The sequence below is a fragment of the Falco peregrinus genome, chromosome Z, assembly GCF_023634155.1.
Source record: "Falco peregrinus isolate bFalPer1 chromosome Z, bFalPer1.pri, whole genome shotgun sequence".
NCBI classification, from domain to species: domain Eukaryota; kingdom Metazoa; phylum Chordata; class Aves; order Falconiformes; family Falconidae; genus Falco; species Falco peregrinus.
In genome coordinates this window covers 74,804,749-74,825,474 of record NC_073739.1, presented here as the reverse complement: position 1 = coordinate 74,825,474, position 20,726 = coordinate 74,804,749, and the positions used below count along the sequence as shown (strand labels likewise).

At 56.6% G+C, this 20,726-nt stretch overlaps 1 protein-coding gene across 4 annotated transcripts in view; it reads left to right on the top strand.

Annotated features, from left to right (window-relative positions):
• The window catches only part of IL11RA (interleukin 11 receptor subunit alpha), a 33,290-nt gene extending 13,387 nt beyond the window's left edge, over positions 1-19,903 (top strand). The window contains exons 2-13 of one of the 4 annotated variants that reach the window (XM_055791256.1): positions 4,996-5,095; positions 5,457-5,517; positions 5,635-5,801; positions 5,990-6,104; positions 6,994-7,026; positions 7,443-7,606; positions 7,747-7,910; positions 8,017-8,158; positions 8,628-8,723; positions 8,882-8,981; positions 9,647-9,729; positions 19,504-19,903. In XM_055791256.1, coding sequence (XP_055647231.1) covers positions 4,996-5,095; positions 5,457-5,517; positions 5,635-5,801; positions 5,990-6,104; positions 6,994-7,026; positions 7,443-7,606; positions 7,747-7,910; positions 8,017-8,158; positions 8,628-8,723; positions 8,882-8,981; positions 9,647-9,729; positions 19,504-19,529 — 1,251 coding nt within the window. In that variant the 3' untranslated portion in view covers positions 19,530-19,903. Of the gene's footprint in view, positions 1-4,995; positions 5,096-5,456; positions 5,518-5,634; positions 5,802-5,989; positions 6,105-6,993; positions 7,027-7,442; positions 7,607-7,746; positions 7,911-8,016; positions 8,159-8,627; positions 8,724-8,881; positions 8,982-9,646; positions 9,730-9,828; positions 10,340-15,337; positions 15,479-18,922 lie in introns of those variants that run through there. The other 3 variants (XM_055791254.1, XM_055791258.1, XM_055791257.1) reach the window with 3 other exon arrangements.
• The last annotated feature ends 823 nt before the right edge of the window (positions 19,904-20,726 follow it).

Sequence of the window (20,726 nt, the reverse complement as noted above, 5' to 3'; positions counted from 1 at the left end):
GGGTCTAATCCCACATTGTTGCTGAGCTGGGTTTAGCCCCACACCTGGGCTGAGCTGGATTTAACCACACATTCGGACTACACTGTATTTAATCCCACTCCTGGGCTAAAAGGGATTTAATCCTGGTCCTGGTCTTCTTGTGGTATAATCCCATGTTCGGGCTCCTAGGGGTTAAGCCCCATACTGGGACTGTACTGGGTCTTGCCCCAGGCTCAAGTTGTGCTGGGGTTTATTGGACTGCACTGGCCTCACAGGGAAAGGCTGCAACTGGTTTTGCTGGTTTAACTGGGGTAGTTTCAGTGTGCTGGAGTTGCACTGGCTGTAGTAATGCCTGTGTGTGTGCTGGCTTAGCTCAGCTTGGCATGGTGTCCCCCCCCCCCGCCCAGCAGGCATGAGGTCCCGAAGGCACCAGAGGGGCTGGGAACAGTGAGCAGGGCTCCCCCCTTGGCCTCAGGGAGCACCCCCCTGGCAGTGCCCAAGGTGGGCAAGGAGTTACCCCTGGGTGCTGCCAGGGGTCCTGGGGACTGTGCATGGCTCCAGTGGCCCTGGAAGTGGTGGGGGACATGCTTCCCTCCCTGCCTGCACCCATTTCTGGGCTTTCTTGGGCACCCAGCAGCTGGCAGCGTGCCAGAGGTGTTAAGGGGACAGGAGTGGCAGGTTGCAGGGGACTGTCCTAGCCGTGACGTCCATGCTCCCCCAGCCCCAAAGGTGCATGTTGATGCAGTGATGATGGAGGTCACTGGTGCTGCAGGGGTGAGATGCTGCTTGGTTTCTGGGCATATCAGTGGCCATGAGGACTCGGGCCACACCACAGCTCCTCAGAGCAGGGCATGGTGCTTCTGCAGGGCTGCTAGGAGGAGAGGGGGTTAGTGGGGCACTGTGCTCCCAACCCTGCAGGAAAGCAAGAAGAGGCAGATTCCTGCTGCTTCAAAACGCTGCCGCTCTTAGCCACAGGACATGTTTCCCACAGCAGGCACTGGCAGAGAAAAGGGTCTGGGCTGCAGGGCCAGGGATGCTCCCCCAGCTCAGGGGCAGGAATACAGTATGATGCCATTTCTAGGGTGTTATAGCTGGCTAGCGTCAGGTGTCACTCATTGCAGAGCAGCTTTGTGCAGGTTGGAGGCTGACAGGACCCAGCACACAGCAGGCAGAGCTGCCAAGTGCTCTTGGGTTGTTTTACTAGCCACATCTCTATTGCAGCGATGCTGCCCCAGACCACCCTGGGGAGAGTTTAGGAGGCACAGCTTTCTGTGTTTGGTAGGAAGCATCCTGTATATCCCTGCCGCCATCTTCAGCCCCTGCAGCACAGCATCGTTTGCCTGTGTCCCCCTCCCTGCCACCCTCGGCTCTGCGTGCAGCCCATTCTCTTTGAAGAGAGACTTCAAATGAAGCAAAGCAAAAACAAACACAAAAAAACCAAAACCCACTGTCTTTCAAAGCGTCAAGCACAATGGAAAGTTGGCCTCCCCCAGGAATCTGCACTGGGCTTTGCCAGGCCACGGCGGAGCATGGCACAGAGCGGCTGTGCTGGAGGGGCTGTCACACCCCATGTGGGCATCAGTGCTGGTGCACATGGCTGTGATTTTGGGGGATGTTTTGTCTCGCAGTATGTCAGTTTGGATGCAGGAAGGGGCTCATGGCAGGATTTCTCCCTGCAGCTCCCCAAAAAACTTTTGGAAGAGCTCAAATGATGCCCAGTGGGACAGCAGGGTTGGTGCAGGATGGAGAGCAGCACCTTTTGTTTCTGGCTCACATTCATGGGTGCCACAGTTGGGTCACCCTGACTGTGCTGGTGACCAGGGTGTCCCATGCCAAGGGAGCAGAGTCTGGCACTGCTGCCCTCCCTGCCAGTGCCAAGCCACAGGCCCAGGCTGGGCTGGGTCCCTCTGCCCAGGCCATGGCCATGGGAGGTCACCCAGCCCTGGCGGGCAGCAGATGCCTCTCTGGCCTGGGTTTGCATGTGGGGAGGAAGAAAAGCTCTGATTGTTCCCTCTGTCCTGACTTGGCTCCAGGACCACTGTGCCAGGACTCCCTGTCCCTGGGATGTGTCACCGCCGATGCAAGTGTAGAGGGATGCTTTCTCCACCCATGTGCCTGTCCGGGGGTTGCAGATCTGCTAAGGAAGGTGGCCTGGCAATGCATGTTTGTGTGTGTTCAGTTGCACGCCTGTTTTCCCCTCAGTGAGGGAGTTTGGTTGCAGAAAGTAAGGGGATCCTTTATGGGCAGGCTGGTTTGCAGCACTGCCTGGCCTGGAGTGCCTGGCCCCCTGCCACACCACTGCACCCGGGGCGGGTGAGGGCTCTGGGTCTTCCCCGGCTCTGCGGCTCCTTCCCCTTTTGTTTGTGGCCTTTGGGCAGCCGAGGAAGGGCTTGCCCTGTTTCTTCTGTCTGTGGTGATGCTTGGTCATGGCTAGGTTTTGGCAGTGCTCAGGCAGGTCATTTACTAAGCCAGTGTGTGTCTTGGGGGGGCTCGGTGCTGCCTTCCCCAGTTGCTGCACTGGCAGGAGTGGGCAGCTGCCCAAAAGAGACCATCTGAGGCAGGGGAGCTCATGGATGCTGAAGTGAGGATGGGGAGCACTGGGGTCACCCTGGGACAGAGGGTGCCTAAGTGTTGGAGGATGCAGGATCACCCTCACAATGAGTGGTGAGGTACCACTGGGGGGTCACTGTGGAGATCAGGGGTTGGGATGCAGCTGGAGTGGGGTCTGCAGAGATGTCCTCTGCCACCATGTAAAGGTTTGGTGTGCCTCTGGGTCTATTGGCAATACCATCCACAGCCAGGCTAGCTGGGCAGGGCTTATACCATTCCGCAGTGATGGTAGCAGAGGGCTGGCTGCAAAGTGTGCCATGCCCCCAGCAGTTCCCTTGTCCATGCAGGGAGGGATGCCTTTCAGCATTGCAGCTGCAAGGTCATTTTTTCAGACTTGCCTTGAACCAGTCAGCAGCCCTGAGGTGTAGCAAACTCATGTCAGCAGTGAGCCAGCACCCAGAGCATGTCACCCTGCTACAGAGCAGCATGGTGGTCGATGGATGCAGCAGCTCTGCCTTCACCCTCTGCAGCGCTTGCACAAAACCCCAGAGCAGTCAGGAGAATAAATGATTTTATTTTAAAACTATTTCTTTCTCTCCACGCTAACACATGCTCCCTTCTCCCTGACCACCCCCCAGCGCCGTCCCCTTAACTGTGGCCCACATGGTGTTTGGAGTTATTTTTCATTGCTGCTTGTAAGTGTATTTTAAGTCTCTTTTCTTCCCCATCACCAAAATATTTTACTTTCAGGCTGAATGTTCCCAGTTCATTACCAACATAGTTTTGGCAGAGACCTTTTAACTGATGTTTCTTGGGAGTGTTTCTACTGGTGGTTTGGTAGGAAAAGCTTATGACAGTCTCATGAGATTATTTACATTTGGGGGTTGCATTTGAGGCTGCCTGGTGTGTTCAGAACAGGGTTGATGTGGGGTGCCACACACCTTCCACCCTGCACTGGCTGGGTTGCAGTGCATTGCCTTGTAGCTCTCATTTCCTTCGCCACATGGATTGCCATGCAGCCATGGGCACCTGCCCGCAGGACAGGAATTGGCAGCTGCTCTGGGGTGCTTTTGCTGGGCTGCAGCATCCTTCCCTGGAGCCCCTCAGCTGTTGAACCCAAATGACTTAAGGGGACACGGATTTATGCCCATGAGTTGCAGTATGCACTTGTGGCTGCCAGGGAGCTCACTGTCTCTGGTGCCCTCGGCCCCTGCCCACCTTTATCCAGGACCAGAACCCAGCAATACGAGTGAAATAAACAAAAGCCTGCCCATTCATGAGGAGTGGGCAGGGGGCTCTTCCAGGGAGAAATGGTTCAGCTGCCTGTGCATGCTGAGGGCAGGCAGGGCTGACTGATAGGGACAGTGTGACCCTGCTGGTATGGATGGTGTGATGCTGGCCAGGGTGGATGTCCCGAAGTGATGCTGGCTGTCACAGACAGGGTGCTGGCTGGGATGGACAGGGTGACACTGGCATCATGATACATGCAGGACTATGCAGGCTGGAACAGATGCCTTAGGGTGATGCTGGCTGGCACACACAGGGTGATGCTGGCTGGGGTGGAGAGGGTGACTGGCCAGGCTGGCCAGGGTGATGCGGGCTGGTATGGGCAGAGCAGTGTTGCCTGGGATGGACAGCTCTGAGCAGTGCTGGCTGGGATGGACAGGGTGATGCTGATGCAGAGACAGGGTGATGCTAGCTGTGCTATGGTGGGGAGACCCCAGTGTGTGGCTGGGATTGACCCATGGAGAGCTGGGTGCACATCCCTGACTCAGCATGCCCCACACTTCTCACCCCAGATCCAATGGTGATCTCTGAGTGGAAGGAAGAGATTTCAGGGCCATTCTCCATGGGTCCAGAGACCCCAAATGGCCTGGAAGGGCGCTGACCTGCATGGACCAGCCCTGCAGCGGGTGCAAGGGTGGGCAGTGATGCAGGACCCCAGCCAGTGCCAGTCTTGGTACAGCCTGAGCTCTCACAGACCTGCTCTCTGTGGCTGTGTGAGCCTGTTCAGATCTAACTGCTGTCTCCTGCCGTGTAAATACAGGCCAGAATTTCTCTTAAGTTCCTTCCCACTACAGCTGCACTGGCGTAGGTCTCTGGACCACCCTGGGGCTGGGAGCCAGCCAGGGCTCCCGGCACAGGACTGCAATGGCAAAGAGCCCTTAATCCCGCCAACCCACACAGTCCTGAGCTCCTGGTCAGTGTTTGCCCTTTGTTTTCCCCCTCCAGGCATGGGGACTTCTCTGCAGGCAGGGACCAGCTGTGACAGCGGCACAGACCCTGCCAACTGTCCCAGCTGGTGTCCCAGCAGTATGGTCCCCGTGCTGTCCCCTGCACGATGGGGTGAGACAAGAGGGATACGTGGGGTCCATGGTCCTGCAGGGGTGCTCTAGGCTGTGGACCCTGCTGGCCACCCCACTGCAGGGGATAACACCCTCTCCCTCCCGACTCTGCCTCCTCCAGATGCGCAGTCCCATCCCAGGCCTGGGCAGGGTGATGGTGTTCCTTGCGGCAGCCCTGGTGTCAGCCTCCCTCGCCGTCCCTGAGGGCTGGGGAGAGGAAGGTGAGCCCCCGCCAAGTCCCCACACAGCCCCCCATGTCCCAGGCATAGGGACCCCGGGGGAAGCCCATTCCCCCCCAGGCAGGCACAGACCTACCAGAGCCAGGTTGTACATGAAACACAGCCCCACGGTGATGGGTGTCCTCTGGCCAGTACCCTGCTGCAGCTGCCTGTTGCCCAGCCCCAGGTGGGAGCAGTCCTTCCCAGTCCCCTGTGGTGGTACCTGCATGAGGCAAGACCCGACAGCTAGTGCTTGGCTCCCCAGGGGGGTACAACCCCAGGCTCCCCACCTTGACCCCCCCAGCCCTGGCACGGGGTGGCACAGGGTGCTAACATTCATCTGGGGTTGTGTGTGTCCCTCCAGGTGTGCAGTATGGACAGGTGGGGACAGATGTGACCCTGCTGTGCGCCGGTGCCCATGCCAGGTAGGTCTTTTCTGTGCACACCAGGGGATTTATCTGATGTGAAGGTTTACAGGGTGGGCCTGGGGTGACCTGCCATCCCTGTCCTTTAATGCCACCTGCCCGCTCTCTCCTCACCAGCTCACCAGTGCAATGGAGACGGGCGGGTGCTGTGGCACTGCCAGAGGGCTCAGCCATCCAGCAGGGAACCCTGGTACTGCCACACGCCAGCTTGGCCACTGCAGGAACCTACAGCTGCTACAGCGAGGACGGTAGCCTCCTGCACACCGTGTCCCTGCGGCTGGGGCGTGAGTAGCGTGTCTGCAGGCTGGGGTGTGGAGTGTGTGCAGCCCCACCAGGATGGGCCAGCAGTGCCTGCACACCTGGCAGGGGCTTGCCAAGAGGGGATATTGTGGTGACACAGGGGTGGCTGCATGCTGGCTGGGCTGCAGGACAGGGGACCTCTCACTGACTTTCTTTTCCCCCTGCACCCCAGACCTTCCAGGAGTCCCCTTTGTGTCCTGCAGAGCGTCAGACTATGAGAATTTCTCCTGCTCCTGGACCTCCAGCGTGGAGACCTTCCTCCCCACCAGATACATGACCACCTACAGGTGATGTGTCCCCCACAGGGCATGGGCTGTGGCGTTTATACAGGGTGAGCCCTGGGGCCCGGCCACAGATAACAACCAAATTCTGTTGGCCATCCAACCCATGCACTGAGTTCACCATGCTGCACCCCAGAGCAGGTCATGTTTTGGGGTGAGCAGAGCACTCAGCATTTGCTTGCTCCAAGGGGAGCCCCCCAGCACTGTTGGGAGGCCAGCACAGGCAGAATCCCTCCCTGCTGACAGCTCTGCCAGCACCAGAGGGGCTATAAAAGAGAAACAGGTCATCTGGAAGCCGCTGAGCGCTTCAGCATGCTTTGGGATGAAAGGAGCCCTGACAGCATCGCTGCTTCTAATTATCCCGGCAGGCCAAATTAGCGGGCTGCTTTGAAGTCAACTGGAGCTCATAAAGCACAGCCCTGATGAAAGCTGCAGGAGCCGCGGGCTGGGGGCTTGGTGGGGAGGGGGCTGTGTGGAGCGTCAGGGGCTTGGAAGGGAGGGGGTGGGAGGAAGCAGGGGGCTTTTAGGGTCTGTAGTGGGAGGGCAAAGCCAGCCACCGAGGAGCTGCTTTTATTTGTATTCCTGCACCTTTGCTGATGCTGCATGATGAAATCCTGGGCAGGGGAGGGGGGTCCTCTGGGGAAAGACCCTCTTGGGCACCCTGCCATCTCGTTCCTCTGGGATTGCCAGCTCCTGCTGCCAGGCTGCTCACTGGCAGGGCTGGGCACAGTTTTGACTCCATCTGCCATGCCACGTCATCTGTGTGCACCACTGTGGAAGTGGGGGGCTGCTCTGTGGTGCGGAGACCGCTGTCCCTCCTCTGGGTCACGGCTGTGTTGGCTTCGTGCTGTGTCTTCATCCTCACCGTGTGCTTTTTCATCTCTCTCTATGACAGGAAGAAATCGCTGACGGGTGAAGAGAAGCGGAGGTAGGACTGACTCTCACTGCAGTCCTGCTCCCTGGGGACTGACCCCCGTCCAGTGACAGAAGGCTCTACCACTGTCCTCAGTGGGGTCCCCAAAGTGAGGACTGAAGGTCCCCATAGGGGAGCCAGCTGCCTAAGCCTGGGTGCCTGGGAGAAGCGTTTGCCCCCAGGAGGAACCTTCCCAGGAGGGGCTGTGGGGCTGGGATGAAGGTCCCTTTGGTCATGCTCAGAGGGATGTGCTGGGCTCTGGAGGGGTGCGGGCAGCGGAGCTGCAACAGGGGCTACATCCTCCACCAGGGTCTTGGCATGGGGGTCTCCCTGCATAGCACCTCCTTGGCAGAACTGTGAAACTTTGTGTGGTGAGCGGGACGGGGGGGGACACAGACGGACATGTCACCACCCTGCCTCCCTGTCTGCAGGAACAAGAACGGGCATGTGGGGCCATGCCTGCAGGATCCATCCCACCCCGGCACCTGTACTGTCCATGGGTCAGAGTTCTGGAGCTCCTACCGCTTGAACATCACTGAGGTGAACCCCTTGGGCTCCAGCTTTCGCCTCCTTGATGTCACCATGCAGGCCATCAGTGAGTCCCCATCCATCCATCTATCCATCCCAGTGTCTGTCCATCCCTTGGGCATCCAGCTCTGGGCGGCAGAAGGGAGCCCAACACCCCTCTGCATGGCATTCTGGTGTGATGAAGGTTCCCTGTCCATTCCTGCACAGTTAAGCCAGACCCTCCAGAGGGCTTGGTGGTGGAGCCCATCCCCCTCGCCCCACGGCGGCTCCACGTGAGCTGGAAGTATCCCTCCTCCTGGCCCAAGGAACCCCACTTCCAGCTCAGGTTTCGGCTCCAGTACCGGCCCGTTATCCATCGCTCCTGGTCTGTGGTAAGCGGTGGGCAAGAAAAGGCAAAGCTGGCCGGGGAGGAGGGTTGGCACAAGGGCAGTGAGGGGTGCCCGTGCCTGCCTCACAGCTCCCCTCTGCACGGCACAGGTGGAGACGGTGAACCTGTCCGAGGTGATCACAGATGCCTTTGCTGGGTTAGAACACGTGGTCCAAGTCAGCGCCAAGGATTTCCTGGATGCAGGGAACTGGAGCGAATGGAGTGCTGAGGCCCGGGCGACACCAGTCAGAGGTGCGAGGGGGACAGGCTGCAAAGCCCACCAGCCCTACCAGGTTGCACCATCCCTCCCCAAAACTCCTCCAGCACCCGGGCTTCTCCTCTCCAACCCCTTCCCTAGAGCACCCATCCTCCAAATATTACCCAGAGCAAGTCCCAGCTCCTGAGGTCCCTTAAAGTTGACCCAGAAAGCTGGTCCTGTGCACTGTCTAAGAACTGGCCCCATGGTGGGAGGCTGCATCAAGGGGGCAAAGCATGTCCCAGCCCCATGGCAGGGTGCAGCCATGCTGCTGCCGTTTGGGGATTGCCCCCCACAGCTTCGGGGCAGAGTGGGACTCCCAGAGCACTACTGGCACCCTGGGGGCATCCTTGGGCTCATTCGACCCCAGGGCACAAGGGCACACTTCTTCACTCCTCTCTGTTGGTCTCTGGGATGCTGCCCATGCTTTTTGGTGAGTATTTCCCATCCCCTCTGTCCTTCCAGACCTGGTGACCACAGCAAGTGAAGAAACCACTACAGACACCAGCCTGGAGATCCTGGCCAAGGAGCCCTCCCAGGCTTCCAACCCTGAGCCTATCAGTGAGTAGAGCCTGGGGGTGGCAGGCAGGAGTGCCAAGGGTCCCTTGCCCCATGCCCATGTGTGGCTGGGGTGCTGGATTGTCCAGGAGCTTGCAATAGGATCCCCCGGGTGCTGGGGACTGTGGCATCCCTTGACCATGGCAGTCTCTCTGTCCCAGACCACAGTGACCCCGTGGAGAAGATGGCTGTCCTGGTGTCCCTCGGGATCTTCGCCTTCTTTGTCCTGGCTGCTGTTCTCATCATCACCATCCTCGTCTGGTAGGTTGGGTTTTGAGACGGAGGAGTCTGCATGATTGCTAACCCATCCCACTCTGGCCCCCGAACCCTCAGGATGGGGTGCCCCATGTCCCCCGCCAGCCCTGCTCTGAGGTCTCTGCCCATACAGACTTGATGCCAGCCCCATAAGCTGCTTTATGCTCCCCTTGCCCCCTGAAACATCACTGCATCTTCCCAGCACACCCCATGGGCTATAGTACTTCCCAGCCTGCCTGGGATCTTTCTGATAAGCCCACATCCATGGGACCTTTCTGAGTATCCCCCAAAGATGTTGCGGCTACTAACATCACCGCAAAGGCTTCTGCCTTTCTGGGGACTCTCATGCTCCAGAGTCATCCCAGAGACACCTCCATATGCCTTCATCCCCTGGGAGTCCTGCCACTGGGCACTGCCGGCTGGTCCTTCCCCAGGTCCCCTCTCATCCTGCCATGGCTGTGTTCTCCCTGACACAGCATGGCTCTGCGGTTGGTCCCTGTCCCGATTCCAGTCCTGCTCTGTGTTGTGACGAGCTCCTTCTGTAGCCCTGGAGCTGACCCACTGGAGTGGCTGAGGCTGGAGATGCAGAATGGGATCAACAGGGATGTGGGTAGGTCCTGGTGCCCAGGGGTGCTGCTTGGGGTCCTTAGCCACTGCTGCTTTGTCCCCAGGCTCCGGGTGAGGAAACAAGGCAAGGACAAGACCAAACCCCACAACTTCTTGGTTGCTGCCACCCACTTGAAGGCACTACCGAGTGAGTTGGGATGCAGGGGAGGTAACGGGGGGAATGCGGGGGAAGGAGCGTGGGGGGCCCATCAGTGCCCCCCTGACCCCCTGCCCTCTCTCTCGGCAGAGGCCCAGATCCTGTAGTGAGCCCTGGCCGATCCCCACTCCCTGCACCCGCTCGCTCACACGTGGGACTTGATGCCACTGCTGGCCCCTAAGGACCCCACGCCTTCTGGGTTGCCCCATGGTCGTGGACATTGCCGGAGCTCCCAGCACCCTGGGGCTGCAGGATGGACCCTAAGGAGAGAGACACTGCTCCTGGGAGCTTTGGGCTGCCTGTGCCTTCCAGAAGCCAGCTGGAGGCACCTTGGACTCAGCGTCTCTGGCCAGCCCTACTGCTGGGCGCTGCTAAACACATGGGGATGAAACGCTGAGCCAGCCCCACTTCCCTGCCTAGTGTCAAGGGGGGGGACCATGGGTGTAGGCTCCCAGGGGTGCCGGGCATCAGTGAGCAGGGAGTGCTGAGCCCTGCCCATCACCCCCCACCAGCTGCCAGCAGGCAGAAGGGACTCCCCCGACTCTCTGCCCCATGCCATGGCTGCATGGAGCAGTGATACCAATAAAGGGGGTAGCATTGGCACTGCCCAAGCAATACCCCCTTGCAGGTGGTGCTGGGCCAGGGGAGAGGTGAGTGGCACTGAGTAAGATGCCAGCTTGGGGACAGTCCTTGCAGGAGGTGCACAGGTGGCAGGGCTGGTCCCCAAACAGGTCAGCTCCTCCCCGGGTGCCTCAAGGGGCTGAGAGAGACCCTTGCCTGGGCCAGCCCCCGCTGAGTGCCAGAAGAGGATGCAGGCAGCTGCCTGGGACATCTCCCCTGCCCTCACCAGCCCGGCAGCAGGGACAGGACCCTCCGCACAGTCCCCCACTCTCAGCATGTGGCCCCCTCCCTGCGTCTCGACCCGGCCCCTCTGATGACTTCCATGTGTTGGCATCTCCTGACCCTGGTGCTCAGCGCCAGCAGCTCAATGAGATCCAGATGGGACTGGGTGGAAATTCAGGCAGCAGTAGTGTGGGGAGTATGGAGAGGAGAGTCAGCATGGGGTGGGGGTTCAGGGACCCTGCAGTGCACCCACCCCACCGGGGTGATGTGTCACTACTAGCTGAGCCCCAGAGCTGCCCTTGAACCCGGGATGCAGAGGGAGCCTGGAGGGGTGTGACTTCCCAGAGGGTCCTTGTGGGGACTGGGTTGGAGGGGACAGGGGTAGGGCTGTGCCTTTTGCAATGGCTCATGTGCCCACAGACCCCTCTGCCCTCACTGGGTGCCCCTGTGCTCCCACCCCATGTGCAGGGGCATAGGGGCTGCCCATGCTGGTGCTTGGCTTTGCCCTCACTGCCTCCAGTGAGCACACTGACAGTGGATGGGGGAGATGGGGGTCAGCCCTCCATCTACGGTGTGCTGCTGGTGTGGTATCATCTTTGGACAGGAGCAGGGCTGTCCATGGAGCAAGCAAGGCAGGTCACCAAGCTGGGGAGGTATAAGGGGGCAGATCCTACTTGGGCTTCTGGGCCCAATAGCGACATCCCTTCTCCCTGGTGCATCTCAGAACTTGTCAGCTCCAGCTGTGTCACACTGCCATCATCTGCCGGGCTCCGATCCCTGGCATCCAAACCAGACAGCACCCCTTCTGATGTGTCATGGTCACCCATTTCCCCTCAGTCCCCAGCATGGCGTGGGCAGCCCTTTCCACTTGGAAACCTGCTCTTATCACCACCAGCTCCCACTCCTCTGCCACTATGGAGGGAATCAGGGCTGTGGTTGTCCATATGATGCTGTTGAACATGGGTGATGTCCATTCCATAGCTAGTGGCTTCAGCATTTGCAAATTGAGCTCAGTGGTTTCCTGGCACCTGGTGCTGGCTTTAGGTGCAGGAGCACAATGGCCAGAAAATGGGAGAGTGTGAGATGGCGTCTCTGACCCCTGTATCCTGCCTGCTGATCAACTCCAGAAGGTCCAGGTGTGCTCCATATAGAAGGAGGTTGTTGCTGGCCGGGGTGAGAAGAGAATGCCAGAGCCTCACACATCCACAAAGGAATGTGTGCCTGCATTGTGCAGGCAAGCTTAGTGGGTAGATAAGAAGTGACAGGCACAGGGACTCCATAGCTATGCTGTTTCCATGTGCCAAGCCCTGTGTCCCCTTCATTAGCTGAGGCTTGCCTGGCCAGGCACGGGGGACACCCAGTTCTGGTGACCAGAGCAGCTTGAGGGCAGGAGATGCACATCTGGTCCTCTTCACCACATCCTGCTGCCCTTGGGCCTGGAGGATGATACCTTTCCTCTTCAATGGAAGCTTTAGAGATGAGACCTGCCACCCATTTGGCAGCTGGAGATACCAAGAGCGGGTGAGAGTGCATGCCACCATGAAGTCCTGCCTGCCTGCACTGCATCTGCCTGCTGGGATGCCCCAAGGCTCAGATCCCTGCCCCAGTAGCCTGTAAATGTGACACATCAAAGGCATCAGGGACCCCAAGGAGCAAGTTCAGTGCTTGGGGGCTGAAGATACTTGGTGCTGGGGGCTGCACTCACAGCTGCCCAGGGAGAGGATGCCCTGGTGCTGGGTAAACAGAGCTTTTCGCTGGACCAGTGAAGATGCAAGGGGAGGGCTGGGGTGGAAGAAATCTGGGATAAAGGAGAGGGCTCTACATGCCAAAGTCAACTTTGTCTTCAAGCATGGAGAAGAAAAACAGGAAGGGACCATGACAGCAGTCCCAGTGCCGGCACCTCCCTGTCCCACCATGGGGCCAGGGCACTTTCTCCAAGGCTCAGGCTCTTCAGTGGCTCACACAGCCACTGACTGAGCAGGAGGCTTCCAGCTGCAGGCTGGAGCCTTGCCTGGGCTCACCCTGCCCAGAGAAGGCAGAGGCACTTCCAAACTTGCCTTCCTGCTGTATTCCAGCCTTCCCAGTGTGGATGCTCTGCCAAGATTGCTGGGGGAGCTGGTACAAGCCAGGCCTGGGGATGTTGGGGCTGTGCCAGCTCGAAGCAGCCTGTGGGCTGCATCCCCAAGGAGTGGGGATGGGCCCAGCTCCCTGGCATGGGACAGGGACCAGCCCAAGCCCAGCAGAAGAAAAGAGCAGGAGAACATGGCCTGGGACCTGCTGGGGGTACAAAATTTCCAGCAGGCAGTGCTAGGTCCCTAGTTTCCAGCTAGGCTAGCGACAAGGTCCCCAGCACTGAGGTGCAGAAAGGTCTGTGTCTCCATTCAGTGCAGGGTGGTCACACCCAGAGCATCTCTCGGGCAGGGGCTGGGCTGCAGCAGGCACCCAGCTGTGTGTAGGTCTCCTCTGGGAAAGCAATAGCCCCGGCAAAACCTTTGCAGCAGGGCAGTGGTTGTGGGCAGTTGTGCAGCAGTGCCTGGGCTGCTTGACTGCCACCAACCCTGCCAAATATCTGGGCTAGCCCTCAAGCCTAGCTTCCTCCTCTCCCTGCCTCACTGCCAGGATCAGCCCACATTTTGCAGGGGAGGAAGCGGGTTGCACAGGACTGTGAAGCAAAACAGTCTCAACTTACCTCTCATGGCTGCTCCTGCTTCCTTCTCCACCACATCCTGAGCCAAGGAAAGAAAAAAGCAGCTCTGGCAGGTTGTGGAAGCCATAGGGTCATGAAACATTCTTATGTTATGAGGTGAGGAAGAAAGGGTACATATACAGTCAGTGGTTCGCAGGGAGGGAAGGATGCATGAATTGAGGGAAGAAGCTGTGCAGGTGTGTAGATGGATGCATGGATCAGTTGGCATAGGATGCATAGATGGATGGATAGGTGGATGAATAGGCGGTTTGGACATCCAAATATCATCTAAGCATCAAAGATCCTCATTATGCAGGGGCTGACTTGTGGAGATGGCTGGGAGGCCGAATGTGTAAGGCTGGCAAAGGGGCACCCTTGGGCAGAGCAAGGACAGTGGGAACAAGTTGCAGGTGTGGCCCGTACACCTGGTCTCCATGGAAGTGGCATCATGGCTGACATGAGGAGACAGAGCCTGAATTGTTACCGGTGCAAGTCCTGAGAGTGTCAAGGGAGAGAGTGGAGCATCTCCAGAAGGATTGTATCCTCCTCAGGAGCCACGGGGAGTGGAGCAGCAGTGGGAACATGCCCTGGAGACACAGTGGATCCAAACACAAATGCTTTAAAAAGCCAGTGCTGAGCATGCACCCTGGCCATAGCTTTCATCTCGCCTGTATGTGGGATACTCTGCCTGGGGTCTTTCTACAGAGAGTCCAAGCACCCAGCCCGCTAGAGACCCCTGAGATCACCCATATTCCCTCTTCTTCATCTGCCTTCCTTTCTAGCTGCCACAGGCCTGCAAAGTCCTTGTCCATCATCTGCTCTTTCCCAAGAGAAGGGGAGATCGCCTGCCAGGCCAGATGTGCTGGCACCCAAACAGATGTGGAGAGGGTAGAGGCCTGAGACACCTGTTCTTGCTGCCCCATGGTAGGCTTCTCCCTGCAGGAGTAGGTTGTTTCTTTCTTTGCTTGCTGGGGCTGGACCCTTCCCTGCCTCCAGGATGCTTTTGGTCTTTCACAGCCAGGAAATGCAAGGCACATGGCCACAGAGGTGCTGGGAGGCTGAAGCCAGCAGCTTAGCTGTCCCCAGGCACTGCTGCTCAGGATGCTCCCAGGGAGTGGCTGCTCCCATGTCAAAGCAGCAGCAACCCTTTGGATGAGCTCTCCCAGCCCAGGTCTTTCCTGCCAGCCTTTTTTTTGCACTGAAAACAGTCCTGTTGTCCAAGCAAGAGTTCCCAAAGTTTTGTGTGTTTGCCATGAGGTGTGGTGGCACTAGGGGACACATCCAGTCGTACTGGTTTTCACAGCAGTGTCCATGGCGTATTCCCCATGCATACATCTCCTTTGCTGTGCAGCATGAGAACTGTATCTTCTCAATGCTGCTGTGTCACTTGCTCAGAGGAGATGATCTCCCTTCACTATGACAGAAACTTCATCTTCTCCTCCAGCTGTCTTCAGAGCTGCAGGGACTAAAACAGAGCAGGACACACTTTGGGAGCTTCCCCATGGAGGGAGAGAGAGCTTCCCTGCCTGCTCTTCTCCCACCAGCTGCACCTTATGGTCCTCTGCATCCATTGCCACGTCAGCTGCTTCATCTGCAGGGGCAGACCAAGAAAAGAGAGGTTATGGGCAGCATGGCCCAGCCTGACACAGGAGCTCTTCCACCAGCTGGGGACTCCAGTGCTCCATGAGTTTGCAGGATTGCACAGAGCAGGCACTGGGCAGACAGCCAGCCCTGTACAGCAGGGCCTTTCTCTGCATCCCGAAAATGATGGGCCAGAGTTAAATGTGACTCTGGGAATTGCATGTGGCTTTGTAGGGTTACATGTGGGGCCCTCCCAGCATACAGGTAACTCCCAGCCTTTGCTCCACATTGGGAGATCCACCAGACACAGCAACAGCTGAGTGCCGCATACCTGCTGGGCACTAGCCTAGTCACCTCTGTGCTGATGGATACGGAGGTGGTAAGGTGCTAAAAGTGCCAGGTCAATATCTACTCCTGGGATATCCAGGAGGATGCTGAATGATCCCCAAGAGGATTTGCTGACCTGAAAGGCACTGATCTGATCCCCAGGGAAATGCTGACCTGGAAAGTACCAATGACCAGGAGGATGCTGGTGTGGAAGACATCAATACTCAGGAAAATACTCACCTGGAAGGCACTGATGCCAGTGGTGATGCTGACCTGGAAGCGTGCTGATTGCCAGAAGAATGCTGGGGATGCCAACCTGGAAGGCACTGATCCCCAGGGGAATGCTGACCTGGAAGGCACCATTTATCCAGGACATGGTGCTTTCTCCCCTACTCCAGAGCATTTCTTTCAGCTCCCCACTTATGCTGGGCACCAGCTCAGCCAGGGACCACTGCAAGGGCTTGGGCTGAGGATCCACACTCAGACAGCCATCCATGACTAGCTGGAAAGAGCCTGTTGAGCTGCCTGCAGGAAGCTAAGCCAGCATCACTTCTCTCAGTTTCTTTCTTCCCCGGAGCTCCCCACTGGAGCTGGGAGCTGCTGCCCACTTATAGGCAAGGGGGAGTGTGGCCCCCAACAGTGCTCCTGGTGAAACAACCCCAAGCCCCATCCTTCTGCAGGCAAGAGGAATGCCCAGACCCGATTTTCCCACTAGATGGCAAACACTGCTTTCAAAACAGCCTTTCGAGGAATTACATGTCTTCCCTGGGAGAGGAGGCTGTGAAAATCCTTCCTTGGGGCAAATCCCTGGGGGCTAGGGGTCTGATGCTGTGAGGGAGTGGGGCTGGGGCAACAGGGACCCCTGGCATGAACGCCTCAGGCATGCAGGAGAGACATCTGGTTAAGCCTGGGTAGCACTTTCCACAGCCACAAAGTCAAACCCAGCTTTGTTGGGAATTAATTACACTGTGGTTTGCAAGCCAAAAGTGTGTTCATTCCTCCTTGCAAACCACCAGGTCCACAGGCAAGCCATAATGCTGGGTATAAATAAAGAAGGCAAGGGTGAAGGCTGTGCAGGTGGATGTGCATATTGGTCTAAGATCTTCTGCCAGCTCAGATGTATTTCCAGGCTTGTGTACATTTGTTTGAATTCAGCCCCAGATTTTCTCGTGGTCTTTGTGTTAAACCTTGTGCAGAAGTTTGCTGAATGGTTGCTGCTGGCTTTGGTACTGCTGTAGTATTGCTGTGTGGTTAAACATGATGTGTCATTGCTAATGAAGGAGCTAACTGTAGATGGTAAATGTTTAATACGGACAAATCAAGCCAATTAGACAGTCTTGAGAGAGAAGTGTGTCATCTCAGCTGTGGCCATCCTGTGTGGAGGAGAAGGTCTGTGGAAAGAGTACAACACCAGCTGCTACAGCATCAGCAGCTCCCAGCAGCACTCAAGGGTAAAGACCCTGAATGCAGATCTTCGTGCAGACCCCAAGATCACCATGTAGGTAGCTCCACATGGGGGAAGAAGACAGTCGCTGAAGAGGAAGATTTTGTTTCTGAAAGACAGACTTCCAGGTGGATAAATGGGATGACAGCTGTCTCTGGTGTAGAGCTGCAGAATGAGAAGTAAATCATCCTGCTCAAAGCACTCCTTGGAGTTCCCCAGCGGGACTCGGCTATTCAACAGCATGCTTTTGTGGCAAACCTGGGGCTCCAGAGCTCAGCGGTGCTTGGACTAGAGCACCAGGTGACCCCAGCAGCTGGGTTCCCAATGGCAGCCCCCCCCACCCCAGCATTAACGAGGTAATGGCAGCAGCAGTATTTCCTCCACAAAGTGCTACAGAGACCTACCCATGGCAGCATCCTCTGCCCTTGCTGCCTCCAACTTTTCCTGCCTGGGGACATCAGTATCATTTACCCTTGGGTGAGAAGGGTCCTTCAGGCATCCTGGCCACTTCCTTCAGGAAGGGATTGTTGCCTCTTCCTCCGTGAGGGCTGGGAAATCCCTTTCGTGGCCATTTACAGTCAAAGAGAAAAATGTGAAAAATGAAAGGAAGAGAGTGACTGGGGAACAGAAACCAAGGGACTCATGTGGCTCAAGGCAGCAAGACACTGACCCTTTGTGAGCACCACTGAACCACAAACAGAGCAGGTAGAAAGCCCTTCTGGCCCTCTGCAGCATAGTTGGGCTCCCTGCCAGCCTCTGTGTTGTCATGTGCTGATGCCTGGGGACATGGGATCAGGGCAGAAGGAGTGACAACAGAGGTGGCATAGGCTGATGCATCCCTGTGTCTTGAGGATTCCCCATCCCTTTGCCAGACTCAGCCTCCAAAGGCAGCAGAGCAACACAGATGTAGTTGCATCACTCTTGAAGGTGGGATTTACAGATCCAGGAGGGTTTGACCATCACTCCTGACCTGAGGGATGGACAAGACCCTTTGCCTGAGGATGTCACATCTTTACCTTGAAGCATGAGTGATTTCAGCTTTCCATTCCAGGTCCTGGGAGTGTTTCTGGCCCTTCCCTGTAGGCTGAAAGTTATCAGGGTTTCATCCTGGGTGTTTTTCACCAAGAAAACACTTCCTGCCTCTGCACGGCATCTCTAAATGGTGGCAGGATGTCATGGGCAGCAGGCACCTTCTCACCCCCTGGCCTTGCTTTTCCCCCTGTCTTGGGTCCCTAGAGGCTGGAGCCTGCTTCCATCTTGGTGCCAAGTGGTCCCAAGCTGACCACCAAGCCAGAGGCTCTGGAGCAAACTGGGAGCCATGTCCTCTCCTGCCTGCAGCAGGGTGACACCATCCACATCCCTCACCTGGTGCTGCCAGGCAAGACCATCTAAGCACCTTGCGTGGCAGGTGGTGAATGAGAGGCATTAGCAAGCAAGGTAGCTGAGGGGGCTGGGGAAATGTTTTTGCTATGTGCAGAGCTGAGGGATGAGCCTTTTGAGACCCAGCTGACCTTGCTTTCCAGAGGGGTAAAGGCGATAACCCCCCATGACACACTGACAGCCCCAGCAGAAGTGTCATGCAGAAGCCAACACCCAGGACTGCACAAAGAAGGGCAGGGACTCTCCAGCTACATCTGCACTAGGAAACCAGCTTTGCTGGGGACCACTTTCTGTCCCTGGGCCAACAGGCATGTGACAGCCAACCTCCACCCTACTGAACTCTCTTCACCCTCCTTGGCTTCACCCAAACTGCCTGTTTGGAATGATGCCCACCTTTGGGGTCAGCTGCCTAGGCTAGTTGACCTGGGCCAAAACCTGCCAGGAGCAACGTTGAATATGTTCCAGCACAAGGGGACATTTGCTTCAGTTACTGTCACCCACAGAGCCCTGATGCCCTGTAATGGGCACTGCTGTGTCTTCAGGGGGCACTGGGGCAGTTGGGTACTTTGGACTCCTGCCTGTAGCATGGCTAAAGAGAACTGCTGAGTTAAGGGGCCCATTGGGAGGATAAATGGAAAAAAATGCAGTACCATTTGTGTGCCACCATGGCCATGCTGGCCATGCTGCAGCCTAACAGGAGGGGAACCCAGCAGAGACTGAAGCCTCAGAGTGGAGGAAAGGTGAAGGAGCCGTGCTTTGTTGGTGGCTTAGATCCTGCAGTGGATTATTGGGCTCTGCTTCCTGCAGATTTTAGCTGTTTGCTTATTCCTGTTGCATAAACACACCGGCTTTGCTCCAGGGCCAAATTCTGCAGTTGATAACCTCTTTCTCTACCCCTTTGCATGACAACCCTTAAAATACAGCGGTTCCTAAGTTGTGCCCTGAGGATCCATGGTGAAGACCTGACAGGTGCTCTACAAACCTGCTTCACCTCTGTAGTGCTCCCTGCTCTGCAAGACTGGAAACTCATAAAACATGTAAGAGCTAACCAGGGTCTGCAGCCCAGAGGAAAGGTACTTGTGGTTGAAGGGCCATGCTTTCATTTCCTCCTGAAGGCAGCCACTTTGAACGAAAATACCCAGAAAGTATCTGCTGCCTTTCCTGGGGCACTGACTGCAAAGAGAAGTGCAAGTTCCCTTTGCACAGGCTCCAGCAAAGCCCACAGCACCTGCTGCTGTGATTCCTCCAGTATAATAATCTCCATATCCTTCCTAAAAACACAGCTGGGATCCAGAAAGTAAGAAAAGACAAAAAAGACAATTGCATACAAGGAGGCTGGGTATTGGGATGATGCGCAATAGCAGAACCTCCATGAAGTATTAAGGAAGGGGTGCTGCCCAGATGGCTGTTGGGTTTCACTTCTGTCACACCAAGGGAAGTCCAGCTTCTCAGTGTCTCTAGGATCTGGACGTTAAATATCACACATTTCTCCTGTGTTCCTCAGCTTTGCTGAGGGCAGCAAGGAGATGATGCAACCCCTATTGCCTATCTGCTCACTGCTCGTGCTGGGAGGCAGGACAGAGTGACAAAGTGCTCTCCAGCCGCACAATCCATCAGCAGGACAAATTAGCATCAGCAATGCAAGGAGAGGGGAAGTCCAAGACATGGGGCTTGCAGGTGTCCCTTCAAGGATATGAACCTACATCGTATCACTGTGAATATTTACGCGAATGCACCCAGGGCTGCATAATCTGCAAACCTGAGCACATTGTTTAAAAAGGGGATAAAGCGCTGAGTTGTCCTGTGATCATTTAGATTTACCTTCACTTTTTTTTTCCTTGATGTCTGTTACCAGGCTAAGTTTGTGTATCTTGTAACCAATAAAGATATTAAAAGCCCTTTAACCTACTGCTGCATAATCAACAGCTGATTTCCCTGTGGAGGTAAATGGCACTAAACAGCACTGGTGTAAGACAGTAGCTGTGCAGGGCTGGGAGCTCACTGGGAAACACCCTTCATGACCTGGGAAGTATTCCTGGCACGCACTTGCTGCAGGCTGGGCAGGCTAGCCTTGTCCCATCCCTGGCTGTAAACCAAGTGGCTTTCAGTGTCCTCGCACAGGTACAATGGCTATGCACAAGCTAGTGACAACCAGCCAGGCATGCTAGCAGAGTGAGGTGGATTTTTACAGTGTCACCAAAGACAAGCCCAGGGAACAGCACTAGGGAATGTGTCTGGAGCACTGATGTGATGTCAGCTCTGAACTGATACAAGCCTACATGTACCAGCATAGGAGGTTAAAAAAAAGTAGCAGACCCACCAGGATGGAGATTTTGGCTTCCTCTGATGTATGCTGTGTGCTGTACAAGCTCATTTACCACCATCAGCAGGGCACAAGTAGACTTCTTCTATGCTCAGGTCTCTCTACCTCCCTGCAAGCACTGCTGGTGCTAATGGAGGTTTGGGAGATCCTTTCTCCTTGCTCTCTCTTTGTCTGAGAAAGGAGCTGAGGGGAGCAAGGCTTGTGGACCCATCCCAGCACATCACAGTGTCCTTGAGACAGTGTCTCCAGCAAGCACAAGCAGGGCTCCCCTGGCCTGGAGAAGTATGGCAGTCTTCTCCTGGGATTTTGGGACAGTAGAGAGGGAAGGAGAGCGCTGAAGCATTTGCTGTGGCCAGTGCCAGCAGTCAGCACACGTGGCTTGGGTTTCCTGGACACTGCAAGGA